General features: G+C 37.5%; 1 protein-coding gene and 1 long non-coding RNA gene across 3 annotated transcripts; both read left to right on the top strand.

The window, feature by feature from the left end:
• Positions 1 to 37: 37 nt before the first annotated feature.
• Positions 38 to 5,380, top strand: LOC109204044 (alpha-(1,3)-fucosyltransferase 9-like). Its single transcript, XM_019364202.2, has 2 exons — positions 38 to 201; positions 4,246 to 5,380. The coding sequence occupies exon 2, from the start codon at positions 4,254 to 4,256 to the stop codon at positions 5,334 to 5,336; it is 1,083 nt and encodes a 360-aa protein (XP_019219747.1). The 5' UTR covers positions 38 to 201; positions 4,246 to 4,253; the 3' UTR covers positions 5,337 to 5,380.
• A 5,430-nt stretch (positions 5,381 to 10,810) lies between these two features.
• Positions 10,811 to 18,265, top strand: LOC112848157 (uncharacterized). 2 transcript variants are annotated; one of them, XR_003222110.1, is made up of 4 exons: positions 10,811 to 10,882; positions 17,294 to 17,414; positions 17,678 to 17,789; positions 17,882 to 18,265. It is a non-coding gene; the product is annotated as an uncharacterized LOC112848157 (long non-coding RNA). The 2 variants fall into 2 exon arrangements; XR_003222109.1 differs by lacking the exon at positions 10,811 to 10,882 and adding an exon at positions 17,096 to 17,218.
• Positions 18,266 to 23,176: the final 4,911 nt, after the last annotated feature.

The following is a 23,176-nucleotide window of genomic DNA, read 5'->3' as shown; positions in this document are numbered from 1 at the left end:
CTGGTGGGCGGTGATTTCATAGCTTTGATCTCTTAACTTGATCATTCACTGCTCCGGAGGAGGTTAGTTCTGCAATATAAATTACAGCTGTGATGTACCCTAGTGAGAAGTGAACGGACTTCCCTTCTGATGAAAGACTGATTACTGATTGGTTATTAAAGATAGGAACGATGAAGAGCTCAGGTATCTCCAACTGCTAAGGTAAACTTACTTAGAAGTCACTTAAAATAAGAATAGCTTTTGTAATTTGTCAGGCTTACGAATGAATATGTAGGACTTTTCCTTTTCAGAGCGCAAAGTTTTGGAAGGGGAGAACGACACAAACGTGATTACCTAGTTTGCAGCAGCAATTCACTGCAACTTTTACTAAATTTAATTCCGAAAAAGTTAGACCTATTTGCCTCGTGCGGTTGTGATAAGTGCTGATATGAATGCTCCTTTATGTGGAATTAGATGGAAATGGTTTCAGAAAGAGTGAGTGGATAGCTCAAAGCTGTGAGCGCGGTGTGGAATCTTTGGCTCTCATACGTAGCTCTTGAATCAGTCCTCACTAAGGCCACACATATTTATGTTCCTTAACAACACTGGTATTTGGCGAGACAGCACGAACATAACTGAAACTTGGAACTGACGGGCTTTCCCAGTCCTCAAAAATGAAATCTTTCATTAATTTAACAAAATTATGTTCTGTGTTGTATTTAGAGTATCACCTATTCATGTTTTTTGTTGTACAAATTGTCATGTTTATTCATTCCATTTATTAAATCAATTTAAATAAAAATAATAATAATAATTTTGTGATTAAGAATGTCTTGTTGAAAAGCAGTCCGCTCAGTTTATTTTGCATTATTGCAGCACTCATTATTGTGAAATATAACTTTGTACTCTTTTTTGTTTGTTATTAGTGTGTACTCAACTATGCAACCTTACAAGACAGGTTGATTAAAAAACACAGACAGACACACACACACACACACAGACAGAAATTATATATTTTAACTAGCCAATCCTAAGACATTGTTTGACACATCGGTCCCAAATTAAAAATCCAAATTCTTTTTGATGGTAAAAAAAGTGAAAGTGAAAGACAAAGTTCCTGGCTTTTATCTAGTTTTTGAGATATCCATGTTGAGATATCTGTTGCCTCAGATTTCAGTGTGTGAACAAACGGCTTGCAGTGGGTCAATGGACCATTTAGCAAGAAATGTTAAATGCCTATTTGAGATCGAACGACCCACTTTTAACCACTTTTTTTCGGTTTCTATTTTTTCTCATTCTTATTAAAGTTACCTGTTTCCCAGCATGTTCAACAAAATAGTCTGTGTTCTAGTTTTGAAGTGAGGGATGTTTTCTGTGGAGATGGCATGAAAAGTTGCTTGGGACCATGGCACTGTTTCAGAGCTGTTCCCCACGCACCAAAAATAACCAAGTTGGTGCAATCGGATCTCCAGTGAAAGTAAATCCAAATTGAAAGCTAACTTTCGGTGTATTGCCTTGAGCTCGCCGTTTTAGCTTTCTTTTGACCACCACTCGTACGAGGCTCTTCTGGAGTTTTGTCCAGGGGAAATTCGGAGTCTGCAATTTACTTTTCAAATATTTATCCATCTTTGTTGTGGGTCCTGCAACTGCCACGTACCGCACGCATCACTAATTCTTAACTTAACTTAACAAGACCATATTATGCTACCCACTGCCACCCACTGACATGAAAGAGAAATTACTACCAGTCCGTGCATTGAAAGCACAGATGCCCAACAATGATTTTATTACTTGCAGTAATTATTCAATTGTATTTTTTGGACCAATTAATTGAAATTAAATAATTTCCCACGGCACACCTGACGCACATTAGTGCATGGCGTGTACCGCGAAAACCACTGCACTAAACACATCACCTGTTCCAACTGTTAACCCAGAGGTTCCCAAAGTGTGGGGCCCGCAGAGCCATTGCGGGGGGGGGGCGTGGTATGAAAAGAAAAAAAAAAGAAAGAAGAAAGCTTGGACACTGCTAGCATAATGGACAGGTTTTTGACGGGGCTCCCACACAAACGCAAAGCAGGAGATGAAGCATCGCCAAATATGTTTCCAAACCAACTTCCATCCAAGTCAAAGACTAGAAAATATGGTGAAGCACATCTTCCCTTTGGCTTCACCTGCACAAGTACCAAGGTAGGTCTCCCCTGCAAAATTAGTTTCCCTGCGTCGGGAGCACGCGCTGGGCTCTTCAAATCACGGACAAACAGTATCCAACATTCTTGATTTTTAGTTCACAAACACTTCTTGTAATGACTACTCCTGACATTTTGGACATGTTAGCTCTTTATACAGTAAAGTTACAGTGGGATACAAATAATATCAGGCTGATCCTGTCATGATTTGTTCCCCCGGTTCAAATCACAGACAAACAGTATCCCACAGCTGTTTTTGTTTTTGAACCCATTTTGCACAGAGAGGCATTTTTTGAAAAATGTATTGAAGGTATGTGCCTCTTTTCACGTCATGCTGTACGCCACGTTATTGTTTACATGAGATGAATTGCAGAATGGCAGATAGACAAAATACTGTTACTGTTAATCTGACTATCTGCAGTTTTTACACGCTTACATACACGCAGTTACTGTCCCTCCCTTTAAAAAGGCAGAGGCATCACGGTGTGATTATTTTACGTGTAGTTGTTTTTTTTCCTGTGTAATAATATTCAACATTGCTATCAATACATTTTTCAAAAAATGCCTCTCTGTGCAAAATGGGTTCAAAAACAAAAACAGCTGTGGGATACTGTTTGTCTGTGATTTGAACCGGGGGAACAAATCATGACAGGATCAGCCTGATATTATTTGTATCCCACTGTAACTTTACTGTATAAAGAGCTAACATGTCCAAAATGTCAGGAGTACAAGAAGTGTTTGTGAACTAAAAATCAAGAATGTTGGATACTGTTTGTCCGTGATTTGAAGAGTCCAGCGCGTGCTCCCGACGCAGGGAAAACCAATTCTGCAGGGGAGACCTACCTTGGCACTTGTGCAGGTGAAGCCAAAGGGAAGATGTGCTTCACCATATTTTCTAGTCTTTGGCTTGGAAGGAAGTTGGTTTGGAAACATATCTGGCGATGCTTCATCTCCTGCTTTGCGTTTGTGTGGGAGCCCCGTCAAAAACCTGTCCATTATGCTAGCAGTGTCCAAGCTTTCTTCTTTTTTTATTTCTTTTCATACAGCGCCCCCCCCTGCAATGGCTCTGCGCCCCCCCTAGACACTTTGGGAACCTCTGGCCTAAGGGATGAGGTCCAGAACAATAAAAGCCAAAACAAACCTGCCAAAAAACCTACAGCTCACACCCCTAGGCAAGTGCCAATAATAAATTATGAATAATAAATGAACACTGAATTTATGCTTCCTTTCACTACCTTGCATTTTTTCCACCACAAGCATTCTCTTTTTAATATTTGTACATAGGAAAAGAATGTTTAGTAAGCTAATAAGATCAATGTCTTTTCACTGAATGAAACTGCGTACAATGTTGTATTTTTTGTATAATGATAATAAAAAAAATTTGTTTTGATCCTGACCTTGCCTCATGTGATGAGGAGGATCTTGAGAAAGGTGACTGACTGAGGAGCTTGTTAATGATCTAAATACAATTGGGACTACAGTCACAAGAACACCATTGGTAATACATTGTTAAATGACTTGCAGTACCTGCTCAAGAAGGCACATGTACAGGCTTATCCTAAGTTTGCTAGAACACTGAAGGTCGGTCATGAATTTTTTTCCAGCAATGACCCAGACTATACCACCAAGGCAGCAGCACCTTATGGCTATGGAGCAACCGAGCCAGTCTCCAGACCTCCATAATATTTTTTGAGGGAGCTGAAATGTTAATTTCTCTTTAAGTGAGCATATTTACAAATTTTTCAAGAGATCTAATAATTATTTCTCCGACTGTATTTGAACGTTTTCTCTTACATGGATTTCAACATTCAGTAAAATCCATCAGATTGTTGTTGAAAGTTTTTCAATTTTTTTTCTTTTTGAGCATGGATTGAAGGTATTGCTTTACACACAGTGCAGTGTAAATTATTAACAGTGAGTATTTAAATAGGCTATAAAATCTTGTTCAGTGTCAAGTAGATATTATTAAATTGTGACATCTGCAAAATCTAACAGGATTAGATGCCCAGCTTGATCTCATCTCCAGAGCATGAGTTTGTTGTTTTGTAATTTTCCCCCTTTGATTTTCCCTTTTTAGGAAAGATCATGGAAACTGGACCTTTTCACAGAATCCTGCGACCGATTCTGCTCAGTGCTTTTATACTGGGATGCTCTGTGACTCTGTTTTTTTTGTATTTTAAACCAACTACTAGCTGGTTACCAGGTCCCCTAGAGTCATCAATATTAACAGAATCTGACCTGAACCTTTTCTCCAACAAGATCAATAAAAATGTGACCATTGTGCTGATCTGGATGTGGCCCTTTGGAAGAACGTTCAACCTGAACATTTGTAGCTCACTCTTTAATATTGATGGCTGCTTCATCACAGCAGACAAGAATTTCTACAGTAAAGCAAATGGGGTCATCATACATCACCGAGACATTAGAACTGACCTTTCCAATCTCCCACAGTACAAGCGGCCATCATTCCAGAAGTGGATATGGATGAATGCAGAGTCACCGTCACACTCATCCCAGCTGACTGGGTTAGAGAACCTGTTCAACCTGACTCTCAATTATCGTCAGGATGCTGACATTCAAGTGCCGTATGGGTACATCGTACCAGCAGAGAGTCAAGAAAATTTTATACCACCAAAGAAAAACAAGCTGATCTGCTGGATTGTGAGCAACTGGAACCAGAACCACAAGCGGGTGAAATATTACAATGAGTTGAGCAAACATGTGGAGATTCAAACATATGGACGAGCCTTTGGGAAGTACATCTCTGACCAAGACTATTTCCCCACCATCACCAGCTGCAAGTTCTATTTGGCGTTTGAGAACTCCATTCACAAGGACTACATTACTGAGAAACTGTACAACCCACTGTTAGTGGGGACAGTGCCAGTGGTTCTTGGCCCACCCAGGCAGAATTACGAGAATTTCATCCAGGGAGATGCCTTCATTCATGTGGAAGACTTCACCTCGCCCCAGACACTGGCAGATTACCTGCTGCTCCTGGACAAGGATGAGGAGATGTACCTCAGGTACTTTGAGTGGAGGCGGGACTTTAAAATAAAAAAGGCCTATTTTTGGGCTGAGCATATATGCCTGAGCTGTGATTATTTGCGTAGGCACAAGGAGTACAAAGCATTCAACAACCTTAACAAGTGGTACTGGGGTGGCTAGTGCTTTTTAGTAGAAGGAGGGGCTAGGGTGCATGTGATAGAGCAGGATGATGATTAAAATAAATAAATAAATAAATAAATAATAATAATAATAATAATAATAATAATAATAAAGTATTGTAAATACTAGTAATACTTATACTTATGAAATAGAGTACCATGTTACAATAAGACTCCCCTTCTACATGGCTAATAAGCAGTTTATAAATATGTTATTATTTACTCTGTATACACTTTATAAATCATTTATAACTGTTTATTATGCATGAATTAAGGTTGAGAAAGAGAAAATCCTGACCAGTTTCTTGCCAGATCTGTTAAGATATATATTTCATCAAGAGTTCCTATATTAAACATTTCAGACACTTGTAAACATTTTTAGCATATAATATAGCACTTTGTCAATGCATTACAAATATCCACAGTTATCAAAGGGAGCCTTGTTGTAAAGTGTAAAACATGTCACTATTTATTATACCTAGACCTAAATTACAATCAGTGCTTGAAATAACATGTAATTACCATCAAAAATGGTAATGTTCTACTGTTCACTGGTTTCACCATGCTTAAGCTATTGTGCAGAGGTCTGGGGCAACAACTATAAAACCACATTACATTCACTTTTTACTCTTCAAAAACAGCAATTTGAATCATCCACAATGCAGCTTATAGGGATCATACAAACTCACTATTTTTGCAGTCTGAAATATTGAAAATTGACGATCTAGTGAAATTCCAAACAGCACAAACTCTATTCAAAGCAAAAAAAAAAAAACTGCCAGGTAATATTCAGAGTATGTTTTTTTTGAAAGAAGGAAGTTATAATTTAAGGGCTTTTGTAACTTCAAAACAGGGAAGGTACGTACTACAAGAAAAAACTTTTGTGTTTCTGTGCATGGAGTGAAACTGTGGAACAGTTTGAATATGGAATTAAAGCAATGTCCAAACATAAAACAGTTCAAAAAGAGTTATAAAAATATGATCTTCTCGAACTATAAAGAAAGGGAAAATATTGAAATTAAGTGAATGTCTCTATTTAAAAAAAATTCATGATGTGATATTATAGTATATAGTATATCAGAAATCTGTTCACTATTTTTATTACAAATTATATCAGTAAGGAAGCTGACTAAATATTAACTGATAATTTATGGCAAAAGGGTGGGATTAAATAAGTGTTTACTTCTTCCCACTCCCTTTCAACATGTAAATTAATCAGAATGGTAGCAATATTGAAATGTATTGATTTTTGTATAGTTTTTTTCTCTCTCTTATTTTCTTTTCTAAATGTACCTGCATATTGTTTACATGTTTGAAATAAATTAACAATTAACAATTAACAATTATATTTTTGAATAAGCGTCCCAGTGGTCCATCAGCGTGTTGTGATTCGTCAACCAAGACAAGATAACCATTCAAAAACCATGAGGTGTTCCTCCAACAACATCTCAGTACGATTGCCAGTCTATGGACATGTCCTTTGTTGGTCATCCAAGCTCTTTCGATATGTTGTCTATGACTGCCAGATTGAGGACCTACAAACCACCTCCTGTGATTTACCATGTAATGTCTGTACCCCATGTCAGTCAAAACATTCTTGTAGGCTCTCCACTCATCACTGATAATAGCACTGTTGGTGGAATACCTGTTTTCTGGGATTTAATTTCCTTTTGGGATTAAAGTAACTACTAAAAGTTTTAATTGAATTATTTGAATTCTGACTCAAATATTAAAATAATTATAGTAATTAATTACTATAATTAATATATATTTATCAACTGATTGTACTGATTTGTGACAAGAACAATGTAGTTAGTACACTGAAAACACTTGTATTGTTAAAGGCGTCCATGTTCAGATCTGGATTGTTTAAAAAAAAAACTTCCCTCTTGCTACCATCGACTTAGCACACATGGGATTTGCCAGGAGGTTTTTTTTGCCTTTAAAATTTTATTGCAGTGTAAAAAATACACAGTAATAGGTAATTACTGCCAAGTACTGAAACCTGATGCTGCATTGGACAAAAGCACTCACTTGTTATACTATTTTTTGATGACTGTTATAGCCTTAAATCATCATCAGAATTGAGATGCATCATTCAGGTTGTGGAATGACAGGCTATGACAAGAGAGGCAGGTTAAGGAGTGAAATTGGGGGAGCCATTCCATCTTCAGTGTCAAAACTTTCCTCATCCTCAACGAGAGGCATCTCTGCAGTAGCCATGAAAGCAGAAGCATCCCCTCACTTTGGAAGAGAAAGTCTGGCAGAACTTAAGTGATCACTCAGGTGGTGATGCACAGAACAGCATCCACATTTTCCATTGGGTCAAATTTGTTTGTTAGCTTAATCATTAATGGCTTTGGTAGATGGCGTAAGCATCTGGTATGTCCCTTGCTACCCTTTACCAGGACCCACCTCTTCCATTTGCAGGGTGTAGAGCAGACTTGGGACTTTGGCTTTCCCCTGAGGACAGGTCACATCTCATCAGCCAGAGCCAGGGGATTGGCTGAGATGACTGGCTCTCCTCCAGAAGTTGCCAAACCGAACTGGGGGACTGTGGTATCGCAGTGAGCACCTGGGAATGAGCACTGAGTAGAAAGGCAGCTGGTGATGTTGCCAAGGCAGGAGACATGTAGGAAAGCCAGGTGCCTTCTTGCGTGGTTGCATAGATGAAAACTCCACTCTTTCCACTAGTACCTAATGCTTGTCACAGTTTTCAGGGTTTTCTATTAGGTTTTAATACCTGGTAGCAGGTACTTTCTTAGTACCTACTCTACCTAGAATCCAAGCAATCCAAGGCAATCCGAAATGTGATGTCAAAAGATTGCATGCCATTGACTGGCTTGTCAGTGGCATCACTCAGTCATGAAACCATGACGAAAATCACAAAAATCAAAACCGTCATTTTTGAAACCCAGCAACGAGGGAATTGGCTGCACAAAAAAACAACACTGTGGCCCCTGATTCTCACAAAAAGCAACAAACTGAACAGCAAGTATATCATTTTAATGTAAAATTTACTCTGTAATCCGAATCCTCATGTCAATTCAATACAGATTTGTAAGTTCTGACAGTAGTTAACATTTGAGTTTAGAAACTTACAAAAAAAACTTGACTGAAGTAGAAAGGATTTTACTCAAAAATGTTGACGTCAGTCAGGCTTATTGCTGTTAGGTGATGAGTTTGAAGTGGGCAGGCATTAGAGCAGAAAGGTGAGAGCTCAAAGGAGGACATACCAGTTTTTGAAGAGTTGAGCAGGAGGAAGATGAAGGCACCCACCACACATAAGAAACAAGATATGAGTTTGGAATAATTTGTATTTTATTAATTGTCCAATTATTGTTTGATTGCTTACTAAAAACAGAATAATTGTTTGGCATTACAATGTATAGCAAGGAAACATTTCAGCTGAACACAGAATACACATGGGTTTGTGCAAAATGAATACATGTAGAGTACATAATCAGCTAAAATTTGATTTCTTTAACTGCTGATTTTATTATTATTATTATTATGAAATATTTGCTAAAAGTGCATTAAACTGTACCTCTCCTTGCTTTATCAGTTTAATTTCAATCCTGCTGAAATTGTGTTGAAACTGTTTTCAACATGAAAATGTTATAACTGAAAACATTCTTGAGCTGAAAAATTTCCTCAGCAAATCTTTGTTCCTGTTATGACTTTATACCCTAGGATCCAGACAGACTGGGTAATTAATATCACCAGTTCTGTAACTTGAGACAGATTCATCAAGATCAGGTAGTCCATCAAATTTACATATGATCTCAGTGTCTCTGATGAGGGGGGAAAGAATAAAACCATCTGGAAGGAGTGCAACAAGGCTGCCTCAATCAGTCGAACCACGGAAGGCCTGTGTTGATGAGCAGTTTGCTGCCCTTGACTGCAGTTTGTGTCAAGGAAACAAATTCTCACAACTTCAGAGCCATAGCTCATACCGCTCGTCCATAATATATTTTGGGTGTTGTAATTTTGTCCTTGCTCAGGCTTCTCAAAAGCTGGTATATCCTTTTCTGAGCTCACACCTTCCTGTTTTACTGTCTGGCCTTCCTCCACTTCATCTTCTGTCCTGCTTCAATGACAATCATCTGTCGTATAATGCATGATCACTGTTAATGTAATGGGTGATGCCACCTAACAACCCAACTGTAGGTCACTACTACTGCAGGTATAGAGAATGTAGTTTAGTCAAAAAGTTTGACTGTGTAAAGTTACTCGTTAAAACAATGTTTTAGTGATTATGAAGTTTCCTTCATGTAATTGTTTCAATGTTCATGAAATAAAAAGAAATGTTACCAGAAATACACACAAAAATGATGTTATAAAGTAAGAACCCGTTTTTACTACAATGAACAAAAGATTAAAAAATAACATTTTTAAAGCTAGTGGTGGGCCTTTTTTATTTTGTTTATATTACTGTATTGACATGTTGTAAGCTTTTTTTTTTTCATTTCATAATCATTTAATAAGATACTGATATAAATTAAGCTGTAATTAAGATGTAACAAGGTGAAAGGAGGGCTTTTGAGAGACACAACAAATGCACATACTGCAATTTTACTGCCAGTTAGAAATATATGTTTGTTTTCTGATGGATTAGATGAGAACATTGGTCTGTAAGTCTAAAGCCATCAACATGTTGAAAAGCTGTAGTTTTAATTTGGGTTTGTGCAAATGCAGTTCATTTACTTATCTAATTTTGAAGCAGGCATGACATGAAAAAGTCTTCGCCCTGTCCCCGACCCTCAAGAAAATTTAATGTTTTTACATCCTGTGCTGAAAACTAAGGGTGACTAGTAAGTGAGACTCTAAGTAACACTAAGAAAAATGTAAGAATATTTAAGTCCTTTTTGATTGTGTAGTTGTAGTTGTGATGTGCTGATGGCTAACATTTCTGAGATAAAAAAAATTGTGCTCCTGTCTTTTTAAGGTCTTTGCAAAAGAAGAAGGGTAATTCTGCAAATGAACAGTTTGACAGTAAAAACTGACATTTCAGTAACAGTGAAACCAAATGTGCATTGGGGAAGCTTTCAGTTCCTTAAAAGAAAACAGTTTTGTTTTACATTGACTTTATATTGACATATTTGCTGTGAGCTTAAACAGACCAAGGAATTAAACCTTGGTATAGGTTTTAAATAATGGTTATCATCAAGTCTGTTTATGAAAATAATTATTTGATGGAACAGTGAAATCAAAATAATAATACAAGTTAAGTTTTATTCAAATGCATGGTTGTTTAACATTGCAAGTTTAGTGTATTGAGTCATAAACTGTTGAACTAATTGTAAGCTATGTAAATGATTTAATTCAGTTTACAATGGCTTCATATTCAGTTTCTTTTTTAAGACGCTTAAAAAAATCTGTCATCAAAGGAGGAATGGAGGAGTGGTCTGAGGAAAAAGACAACCCCCTCTCATAAGAACTGCTTACAATCTTAACAGAAACTAAAAGAAAAGAGCTAAATTGTATGTGACCATCTCAAAATGCATCTCCTTATGCTGACCATTGGGGTTGTGCTGTTCCCTAAATGTAAGTAAATTTTAATTAAATCTTGAACAAAAACGCTTTTCTTTCAAATAAATAAATAAATAATCCTTATAGAAATCTAGACCAGGTGGCATCACTTCCTCTTCCCCTTACAACACAGCGTGGTATTTTGTGTAACTTAATATGTGTAGCTCAATTAATTTCAAGCTAATTTCATTTACTTATGTCATACTGCAACCTCCATGCGCTTTATTAGAGCACACCTGTTCTGTAAGTCACCTGTAAATTATATTTACAGAGGGCTATTCATTTGTTGTGTCACTAGCAGTATGACCTGCGGTTCTTCAGTTCTTAACCAGTGTGCAAAATTTTTGGTTAGCACCTCGTTTAGCACCTAGATGCAATTAATACGTGTAATTAATGTAGCTTGTTTGTAGCTTTGCAGGAAGAGAATGCCATTACATTTGTATAAATGACCTCCCCACACATTAGAACTGTGTGCAGGTCACTTTGAGCAGAGAATCTTATCACAATATCTTTCCATTCATTTCACAATTTTTGATAATAGCATGTTCAAAGGTTAGCTGTTAGCAGAGACGGGTCTTCCAGCGGAATCTGCATGAATACTGAAGATACTTATTATCTAGATGGAGGAATAATCACACGTGGGGCATCGGCTTTTACCGGAACATTCACACCAATGTGACTTTGTTTATTGAACTCTCGAGTATACTCCACATCATAACAGGAAGCATCCTTTCAAAATAAAATCAGATCAGATGACAATGAGGGCATACCTATTAACTAGCTCAACACCCCCACTTGCACTCATATTGTCAGCTTTACATGCATTCCAAAAGAAACAGTTTCTTTTTCTTTACTATTTGTTTACACTCCAAACATATATTTCTCAAACTTCAATAACTTCCCCTTTGTTGCTGGCTTTGTCATAACATCGGCCACCATCAGACCTGTCGAACAATATTCCAATATCAAATTTCCAGCATTAACTGTTGATCTTACAAAATGATACTTGATATCGATATGCTTACACCTCTGTCTGTTAACAGAATTCTTTGCCAATGCAATAGTCCCTTGATTGTCCTCAAAAAGCTTTGGTGGTCCCTTTTGATGCTCATACATGCTTTGCAACAGTTGTGTCAAGTACAAATATTCTTGTGTTGTTGCTGCCAAAGCTATGTACTCTGCTTCACAAGTTGACAAGGCAACAGTTGGCTGCTTCTTTGTTCACCATGACACCAAAGTACCTTTTTCATTCAGGCTTATGCAGTAACCTGTAGTTACTCCTGTCAGTCACATCTGCAGCCCAGTCTGAGTCACTGTGACCTTGTACTCTCAAATCTTTGTCACTTTTCCTATAGCACAATGTCTTGTCTTTTGATTGTTTCAAATTCCTTAGAGCATGTTTCACAGTTGTCCAATGTTCCAAAGTTGGTTCTTTGAAGTGCTGTGACAGCTTACTTACAGCAAAACTCAAATCTGGTCGTGTGCAAGAGGTCAAGTAATAAGGCTGCCTACTGCCTCTCTGTACATTCTGACATTGTTCATTTTCTCAGCATCATCATTGTTGTTCAACTTTTGTTCACAAGGAGTTGATCTTGGTTTACAGTCTTGCATTTGAAATCTTTCCAGTATGTTTTCTACATATCTCTCTTGTGACATTTTTACACAATCTTTGGTTTGCTCAAAATCAATACCAAGAAAATGTTTGAGTTTCCCCATATCTTTCATTTTGAACCTTGCAGTTAGCATTCCCTTCACAGTTTTCAAAACACTTTCATCACTGGCTGCAATAATAATATCATGAACCCATATCATGATCACTTTGTCTTTTCTTGTTTTCCTTGTGTAAACACAATGATCTACAGGACTCTGCATGAAACCGTTCTCTATCAAATAGTCATGTAATGTCCTGTTCCAGTTTCGGCCTGACTGTTTAAGCCCATAAAGTGACTTTTCCAGCTTATAGACCAGTTTCTCATCTGTTTTTCCTTTTACTTCATAGCCTTCCGGCTGCTCAACATAAACTTCAAAGTCTATTGGTGCATGCAACTATGCAGTTTTTACATCCATCTGATGCAAAATCAGGTTTTCTTGTATCGCACACTGCATCAATACTCTTATACTTGTCAGGTTAGCAGTCGGAGAAAAAGTTTTGTCATAGTCTATCCCAAAGCACTGGTTGTAACCTTTAGCTACGTACCGTGCTTTATATTTTTCTGATCCATCACCACTGTTTTTCTTCACATATACCCATCTACCCCCCACTGCTTTCTTTCCCTCAGGTAAGCTTGTTAGGGTAAAGGTGTTCTCTTTTAAGGATTGCATTTCCTCATCTATAGCTGCTTTCCACTCTTTAGAGTTGGGTGACTTTACAGCTTCACTGAATGTCACGGCTGAGTTACTTATCAGTAGTCTATGTTAGTCAGCACTTGATCATCAATGTCTTCTCCTGACTCATATTCATTTAGATAATCTGGTTTCTTTCTTGTTCTAGAATGATACCTTCTGGAGTTTTCAGTCTCATCACTAAGTGGCGTCTGACTGTTCACTTCTGGTTGGTTGTCAGTACCTGGTTCCTGTGAACTGGTACTGGGGCTTTCCCTGTTCACGTTTGGTCTCTCCCTCACCTTTATGTCCTCATCCTCAGATGTCGTATCAGTTTGTGTTTGCTTTTCCTCATTGTGTTTGGTTACAAACTTAACCAGCCTAAACTTTTGCACTTTAGAGCTGTCTGGGAAATAAACCTTGTATGCTGGACTGTTTTTGTCATAGCCTACAAAAATCCCTTTTGTACACCTAGAATTGAGCTTCCCCTTGTCTTGCTTGTAAGCATAACACTCACACCCAAACTTTCGCATTCTGGATAGATTAGGCTTCCGCCCAGTCAGCAAAAAGTAAGGTGTCTGTCCTGTCCGGTTGTTAAAGCACCTGTTTCTCACAATAGCCACTGTTTGAACTGCATATGTCCATAATTCCTTTGGTACGGTACTCTCAATAAGCATGCACCTTCCCATATCAAAAAGTGTTCTCCAGCCACATTCTGCTGTACCATTCTGGTGAGGGGAATATGGGGCTGAAGTTTCATGTCTTATTCCATGTTTGTTTAACAATGCCTGATAACTCTTTGCCATGAACTCTGTGCCATTGTCTGACCTGATACACTTTACCTTCCCGTGTGGGGCTGTATCGGCCAAAAAGATTTCAGTTGCTTGCACTGTTTCACTTTTGTTTTTGAGAAAATATACAAATACTGCACCAGAAAAATCATGGGTAAACAACAATGCATATCTGTGTCCATCTCGTGATTCTGGATCTATCGGCCCTGCTAGATCCGCATGTACCACCTCGAGAGGTTTCTCGGCTCTTCTGTCAGGGTTTCTATTCCTAGTCTGGACAAATTTTCCCTGGATACACACCTCACAGTTCAAACTTTGGTTGTCTGTTTTCCCCTTGATTTTCATACCTTCAACCACATTTTGTAACTTCAGAATGTCACTATGATTGCAATGTCCCAAAATTTCGTGCCATGTCTGCACATCAAAACAATTATTACACTTATCATACTCACTTACAGTTTCAAGGTAATAAAGTCTGTTGTGCTCATGGATGTAGAACTTTGTACCGTCTCTGTGTTGAAGGACGTTCCTTCCTTTCTTAAAGATGATAGTAGCTCCATTCGCAGTGGCCGCTCTCACAGAGAAGATATTCTGTGGAAATGAGGAATGTATAGAGCGTCTTTCAGTGTTGTTTTACACTGTCTCCCTCTGCTGTCAATCAAGCACACCTCTGCATCTCCTCTGCCTTCAGCCACTCCTTTACACCTGGTGCCATCAGCTAATTCCACTCAGTGTGTTCCCAGCTGGAAGTCGTCATTAGATTTCTTGAACGCTGTTTTATCGTTCAGGCTGTGTGATGTTGCACCAGTATCCACCATCAGGCCTTTGGTCCTGATGTCCTGTGGCTTTTGAGGTTCCGCATAGTCATCGCTCATCCAGAAGACATAGGTGCTCTCTGCGTTGCCGCCCTCCTCCGAGGCTGTGCACGCTTCATCATTCCGTTGTTGTCTCCTGCAAGTCGACTCTCAATGGGTCTTGCTTCTACAGTGACACTTAAAACAGACTATGTCTGACATGTCTCGCCTGTAATCTAGACCTTGTAATCTAAGATGTCCCAAAAATTTTGTCTCCCACAATTCATAATTCTTCTCATCTCCATCAAAAACCAACCTTGCCCATCGGCCACTGGGTTCACCGGCATGCTTACTCATGGTGCTAACTTAGCATGCTAGTCCTCACCGAACACGCTGTACTTTGCGACTTTTCTGGTGGTAAACTTTCCCCTGGCATAGCCTCAACATTTTCCTGGGCCCATAACCTGTTAGCAGAGACGGGTCTTCCAGCAGAATCTGCATGAATACTGAAGATACTTATTATCTAGACGGAGGAATAATCACACGTGGGGCATCGGCTTTTACCGGAACATTCAGCATAACAGGAAGCATCCTGTATATATATATATATATATATATATATGTATATATATATATATATATATATATACATATATACGGATACATATATATATATATTCGTTTGCTCAATTTAGGAGATACCCCCTCTTGTGGTGCAATGGAGGAGTAACTACTCTTTCAGTACTGTGTCTGTTTGGCGACTGGGACACACATTATTTTGAAACCACTAAAGAAATTAAAATATTTGAACAACCAGAGCATTTAACATAATATATTATTATAATGAAATTACAATTATGGAGAGGTGGCTTGTTTTTTGTCACAATCACACATTTCTTGCCCTTACACTTGCTAATGTCCTAAAGGAGTTATTTTATTATAAACTTTTACATACCCCATATTTTCTACATCACACATGCTGGTGGTCAAGGTGCTTAGCTAGCAAAAACGTATCTGTTATGTAAATTCAATTTAATTCAATTAATTTATATAGCACCATAACAACAGTGACCTCAAGGCGGCTTATTTCTATAACAATAAAGAGAAACTGTAACAACCAAACGACCACCTTTGAGCAAGCACTTGGTGACAGTTGTAAAGAAAAACTCCCTTTTAACAGGAAGAAACCTTAGGCAGAACCAGGCTCAGGCAAGGCTTCCATCTGAGCCATCTGACAGGTTTGGGGTCAAGGGAGAAACACAGGACAAAGACACACTGTGGAAGAGAGCCAGAAATGAACAATGAGTAATGATTAAATATAGAATGGTGCATAAACACATAGTGAGTAAAGAAGAAATACTAAGAAATAGGCCTATTGCAGAATAACTAAGGGAGGATTTAGGACCCCTGATCCAATCTCAACTATATGCTTTAGCAAAAAGGAAAGTTTTGTTCCTTAATCTTAAACGCAGATAGTGTATTTGTCTCATGAATCAAAACTAGGAACTATTTCAACAAAACAAAAGTCCTAAAAACCCAAGGCTTCCTCCCGTTGTAACACCGCACAAACCACAATTAAAACAGCAGTCTGAGAGACCTTTAATAAAAGATGGGGGCTCAAGACATTGTATGTGGTGAGAAAAATTTCAAATTCAATTTTGGATTTAACATGAAGCTAATGAAGAAAAGCCAGTATAAGAGAAGGCTTTTCATGGAGTTTTTAAGACAACCTGAAACTAATGAATTACCAGCTAAAAAAGCCAAAGAGTAATAAATGATGAATTTATGACATGACAACCAGTTTCTCAGCTTCACTCTGAGACAAGATGTTTCTAGTTTTGCACAAATGACATGGATTGCAAATCATTGAAGTTTGCTAGCAGTTGTGTTTCACAAAGTGCAGATTGTTACTGATTTGGATTCTGATAGTTAGGGCTGGATCAGATGACCATCAATGATCCCTTAGTTATGTGGGCTTAGACTATAGGGTGTTCCATGAAGCACTTCTTCAGTGGCATCTTTTCACTCTCTGCATTTGTATACCACTGTTGCATTTAATCATGAGCAATAATTACATTTTGGATCTCCATTTTGTTCTTGTTTGCCTCTCTTTGTCTCTTCTGCTCTGTTTTCTCTCCTCTCTCCATCTGCTTGCTGTGTTTTTTCCCAGATGTTGTTAAAACACATATACTTTAGACCTATTTTAAAATACTTGTCAAATTGTCTAAAATTATCCTGAATGTTTAAGAATATGTTCATGCTTAGTACAAATGTTGAAAGAAACACTGATTTAACTTCACTTTATTTTTTCATATCTTGTGTTTTGTCAGCCTGTGCACTGAAATGTTATGATTGCATAGGGGAATCCTCTGAAAACTGCAATAAGATAACAGAATGTTCTTTCAGTACTCAGTGTGCTTCAATCAGACAGATTACATATGCAGGTATAGTATTTTATAGTTCTTGTTTTAATCAGCTTTGCACTAGCCCAATTTACAATGGCTACTCTTTGGCTGCAGGTGGTTCAAAAGTTGATCTCACAGTGAAAACTTGTGCTGGATTTTGTGATGAGGGCTCTTTCAGCACTGGAGTCGGCAGGAACTTTTTCACCACCAAGTGTTGCAGTTCTGGCCTTCTCTGGTAAATCTCTGGTAACTTTCATTGTGTTTCTCAGTATTTGGATGTTATTGTTTGAACTGGCATTGTTCCATGAGCAAAAAGTGTCCAAAATGAATAAGAGATGAGTCCCTGTATTTTGTATATCAGTAATATTTGCTGTTAAACCTGTTAATCAGCTGGGAAAAACCCACTTGATGAATTAACTTTGAAAAAGGAATTAAGGGTTCAACCTCATAATCCATCCTTTCTTCTCTAATTATTACATATGCTTTTATATTTCACAGTTGGCAATATCGTCTCTCTGAACGGAAAAAAGTGTTTCTACTGTGATCAACAAAATTGCAAAAAAAACGCATAACTGCTACAAAAATGAGGACTTCTGCTTCTCAGCAACAGGTAACAGGTTTCTTCTTCCTTGGTTCATAAGAATATTCAGAGATTCCTCTGTTAAAAAGTGCAGTGTAGCAAAAATCTTTTCATTTCCTCAGTGAATTCAGAAGGGGCACAGGCAACTGCAAAGGGCTGCATCTCCAAGTTTTTTTGCCAAAAGCCAAAAACTGTATTTGAGAAAGGATTCATTCGAGAACTTAACTGCTGCCAGGGTGACTTCTGCAACAGCGCCAGCAGTACAAGTGCAAGTTTTCTGCTCTTGGTGGCATTGCTAATCTCTACTAATCTGTTGTCTTAATGTTTTTTTCTCATATTCAAACTGCTTCCAGCCGTTTCTCCAGAACCCACAGATGATTTAAAGTTTAGTGAGAAAATTACTAAATATGATTAATATTTGTGTCCTTCGTCAAAATGTTCAAAATCTGTTTTTAAAAAAATATTGCCTGTAAATGTTCTCTTGTATGTAGTAATAAATTGCCTTTTATGATTTCCAATGTAAAACACTGATGCAATTAATACATTATTTTAAAGTTATATTTCATTTATATATAACTATAAAATAAAATGTGGCTGATTCATACACAATCGCTTCAATAAGATCTTGATATGAAGACAAATCTTAAGTATGGCTTAAAGTCTACAGTGCTATTGCAGCTGCTCCATAACCAACACCTGTGGCAGGCTAAACATGGGGTACTAAAGACATACACGAAGGAAAATCGAATGAACTAATCTGCTGAATATTCTATTTATTCAGCTATAACACTGTCTTAACAACAAATCAGTACATGGGATCCTTAAAACTAAACAAAAGCACAAGAAAACGCAACTGTGACAGACAAACTGTCACACTAATTATTACACCAAATTGCATCAACGTGCTGTATCAACCCACATATGAAAAGGTGTATCAAACTGTATATCAAACTGAACAGAAAGTCACATTATGCTCACCCAGCCCTTGCGCTCATCAAACACCAGGTGAGAAGAAAGGTGAGTGCAACCATATTATCATGAAATACACATCCAAGAGTTGTGCTCCACAAGCATGCACTAATGTAGTGTGTGCATTAACTATTAATGCACACACTATTAATTTGCAAAAAGTATTTCTTCAAGTTCCTAATTAAAAAAAAATCTTCTCGGGGATGGAATTTACTGAGCACCTGATAGATAAACCTGATACATTATGCAATATGTGTGAATTATCTGAAGAATAACCAGCTCTGCCACTCTTATTGCTGTATTTCATGTATTGTAAAGAGAGTTTGGAATAGTGCTCTGAAAATAAATTAATCACTATTAAAAATCACCAATTGCATTTTTCTAAAGTACCAGATTTTGTGCATTTCATATTTAAGACTTAATAATCTTGCAAATAAAGCAATTTGTGGAAAATCAATTTTCAAGAGTGCCTATATATAGCAACACAAAGACATTGAATAAGTTGTCCTAAAAATAAATGAACAAAGGTATGATTCAATTAGCTTTTTTTCCCACCTTCCACCTTCACTGTTGCTGTATTTCTTTTGATGTTTTTCATTTAAACTGTGAAAGCTTCTTTTAGGGAACTGAGTTCTTCTCCTGGGATCTGGGATAAGTGCTTTAGGTTTGCAAGGTGTATTGAGGACATTATTGATGCTGCTTGTTGTTCAATTTACTTCTTTGGTCCAGTTAGAGCTGGTAGGAAACCTTTTGAGCTGCCACTGGATCAAACTGTACCACTGCTACCTGAAAGTCCGATGGGGCCACTGATGGTCTACTGGGGATGGCGAAGTCTCATTTAGCTGTCTTGGCACACTTTATGCTATCCAGCCTCCTTTAGAAAAGTTACTATTTATAACAATAACTATGTTTAATTAAATGTAATCTTTATTGCTACCTGAAGACAGCGTGCTTCAGGAGGAGAGAGGTTAGATGAAGATCCATGTATTTGTGTTGTCAGTGTATATGTGTGTTAGAGGGAGAAAGAGTAATGAAGAGGTAAGTACAGAAAGAGCTTTTAAAATGTGTAAGAAGGAGTAGCAATAGTAATAGTGCAAACACAATAATAAGAGAAAAATATCAGCATGCAAGCACTCCACTTTAGGCAATTCATAAATTATACTTTTTTATATTGTTACTACAGGTCTCATTACACTAATTAGAACTTAGGTTTTACTAAAGCATGTGTCACACATCGACTGCAGGTCTGAACTCTTCTAGACATTTCTCAGTGAGGCTGTGTGCAAGAACTGTTTCACTGTCCCTGACCATAAGCATGCCTTTAATCTGCCGCCTCCCTTGTACAAAGTCTGAGCAAAAGTCTTCCAATAGCAAGAACATATCTAAATCTTATAATTAACATCTTAGTAAATTGGTCCTATGTGTGTATTTTAGAGTGAGTAAATAAACATTAATAAGCAGGGGTTTCTGCTGGCCTTTTGGTTGGCTTAGTGATTTGTAACTGAGTTGCAAGAGAAGCAAGTTAGTACTGAGTTAATTAACGCACTCAATTTTAATTTGGATTTTTTATCAATTTTTTTTTTTTTAATTACTGGCTGATTCTCTGTGTGTGTTTTTGATCTTTACTGATGTGACATTTTGAAATTGAAACATTACAGAATTTGTTTGTTAACTTTCAATTTTGATGGCTGTTTTAATCATTAAATTAAGTGTCCTTTATATAGTAAATATTTAAAATCAAGCAAACAGATACCCTAACCCTAACCCTTATAATCTGTGACTTCTGTGGCTTCTGCTGCTGTCTGATGCAGCAGGTCTACTCAGTATGAAAAAAATAAAAATGTTAGGAAGCAGCAATCTAAATTCAACTGTACTACGTGCCAAATTGTGAGAAAGTGAGGAAAAACTTATGGTTATAAGATTTGTGGTTATATTTAGAGCTGTCTTTGTGTTCTCTGTCAACTAAAGGTTCTCACTCTCTTTTGTGCTTTTTCTCTAACATGTTATTAATATTTAGAGCATTCACCAAACCAGTCATAAATGTTCATTATTAGAGAGCTGCACAGTTTGAGATGCAGCAGAAGAATCCTTATATGTCCTTATCTTATGTCTATCCATTAATGTGGTCACATTCATTGTGCCAGTTTCAAAATATTACATAATTATCTCATATCTAATAATACTGAGGCTACGTCCACACATACACGGGTATTTCTGAAAACTGAGATTTTCCATTCTCATTTTTAAGAAAGTCCGTCACATGTTCAGTTTTAAAAAATATCTCCGTCCACATGTAAACGCTAGAAACAAAATTTTGGCCAATCAGAAGTCTAGAAGCCTGTGAGGGAAAGACTAAACAGGGTTTTGTACCCTCACAAAACCTTAAGTACTCAAAAGTTTTTGTTTTTCTGGAAAGGCAGCTAATTTTGTGTTTCTTTTCAAGTGCCATTTTCAAGTGCCTTCATCATTTCAAATGTTAATAACTAAAGACAGTATTTTGGTTGGTGTAGACTCACAACTTGGGAATGAACAAAATGCATACAGCATACACAAATTTTATTTTTTTTTAAAGTAAATTTATTCAAAACTGACGTCAGGATTTGGGTTGTGAGAGTGTCTGTGTTGAATGTAGAAGCCACGTCCGAAGTTCACTCTGATGCCTCTGTCTTTCTAAATGGAGGGACAGTAACTGCGTGTGTAAATGTAAGCGTGTAAAAACTGCAGATGGTAACATTAACAGCAACAGTATTTTGTCTCTATCCACCATTGTAGAAATTCATCTCATGTAAAAAATAACATGGCGCACAGCGTGACGTCAAAAACGACGCACACCTTTGATGTTGGGGCGGTCCTCATGTGAGCCAGTTTCATCATAGCACTTGATGGTTTTTGGAACCTCACTTGTCATGGTCCGGAGTCTGGTGACTCCGTGTTTATATTTTGTGTTTAATAATATTCAGTGATTTAGTTAGTTTTCTGGTAATTTGTTATTATTTCCGGTGTTTAGGTGTTCTCTGTGCCTCCCTTGTATTAGCTGTGTTGTGTTTAGTGTTCTTGGTCATGTTTCCTGTTTTACTTTGGAGAGTCTTATATCCTGTGTGTCAGTGTATTTTGCTTTGATTCCTCACGGTCTCGTCTGATTAGTGTCAGTTCCCTGCCTGTCTGCCATTTCCTCATTTCTCGTGTGTGTATATATAGCATGTGTTCACCTCTGTTTCTCGTTGGATGATCTGTTTGTCATCCCTGTTCATCATTCTGCGCGTCATTGCCTGTGGTTCTTCCTCTGTGTCTCCATGCCTCAGGTTCCTCGTTCCTGGTTGTCAGATTTTGCTTCGTTTCCTCATGTTTTTTAGTTTAGCTGTTTCCAGTTTAGGTTTTGTTAGTTTTCTCAGGTCCCTGTTTGCCTTTTGTTTTTTTGTGTTTTTGTGCTGCTCAAATAAAGGCTCACTTTCAGTTTCATACTCCGTTTATTCATCTGTTTGTCTGTGCTTGGGTCCACACTCTCATCTCCACACCGTTCGCTTTGCAAAACCATGACAGCACTTGGGGACACATTCAAAGTTTTAGCAATTTTCTGAATTGACTGACTTTCAGTTCTTAAAGTAAAGATGGACTACTGTTTGTATTTACTTAGTTGATTGGTTCTTGCCATAACATGAATTCTAACAGTTGTCAAATAGGGTCTCAGCTGTGTACCAACCTGACTTCTGCACAACACAACTGATGGTCCCAATCCCATTAAGAAGGCAAGAAATTCCACAAATGAACCCTAACAAGGCACACCTGTGAATTGAAAACCATTTCAGGTGACTACATCATGAAGCTCTTTTAGAGAAGGCCAAGGGTTTGCAGCGCTGTCAAAAAAGCAAAAGGTTGGCTACTTAGAGGAATCTAAAATATAAGACATATTTAGAGTTATTTATCAATGTTTTCTTTGCTACATAATTCCATTTATCTTGCTTTATATATTTGACTTCATCAGTAAGTATCTATAATGTAGAAAATAGTAAAAATAAAGAAAAACCATTAAATGAGAAGGTGTGTCCAAACTTTTGACTGGTAGTGTAAGTCTGGATTTTTTACCCCTTTAATAATAAACACCATTTAGGAACTGCATTTTGTGTTTACTTGTGTCATGTTTATTTGTTGGGACCCCAGTCATCCACGCCCGGATTCAGGTCAGGTGATTAGTTGGGCCATTCTAGCAGCTTTATCCATCCATACAATGAGTTCAATTTTGGTCTGATCTACCAGATCAGTATCTCCCAGTAATTTACAGGCTTGCCAAATTGTTGTTCACCAAACTTTAAACCCACTTCAACACGATTTTTCTTCAACAATGGCATCTTGCATGGTGAGTGTGCATACAGGCTAGTGGTTGAGTGCATTACTTATTGTTTTCTTTGAAACTGCGAAGTACCAAATTGCACCAAAAATCTAAACTTCTA

This window comes from Oreochromis niloticus, linkage group LG11 (genome assembly GCF_001858045.2).
Source record: "Oreochromis niloticus isolate F11D_XX linkage group LG11, O_niloticus_UMD_NMBU, whole genome shotgun sequence".
Classification (NCBI taxonomy): domain Eukaryota; kingdom Metazoa; phylum Chordata; class Actinopteri; order Cichliformes; family Cichlidae; genus Oreochromis; species Oreochromis niloticus.
Note: the sequence above shows the minus strand (reverse complement) of the source record. Positions and strands in the feature narration are given on the sequence as shown.

What these genes read in the sequence shown, in the direction of transcription:
- LOC109204044 (XM_019364202.2), top strand. Translation starts at nt 4,254, where the DNA reads ATGGAAACTGGACCTTTTCACAGAATCCTGCGACCGATTCTGCTCAGT.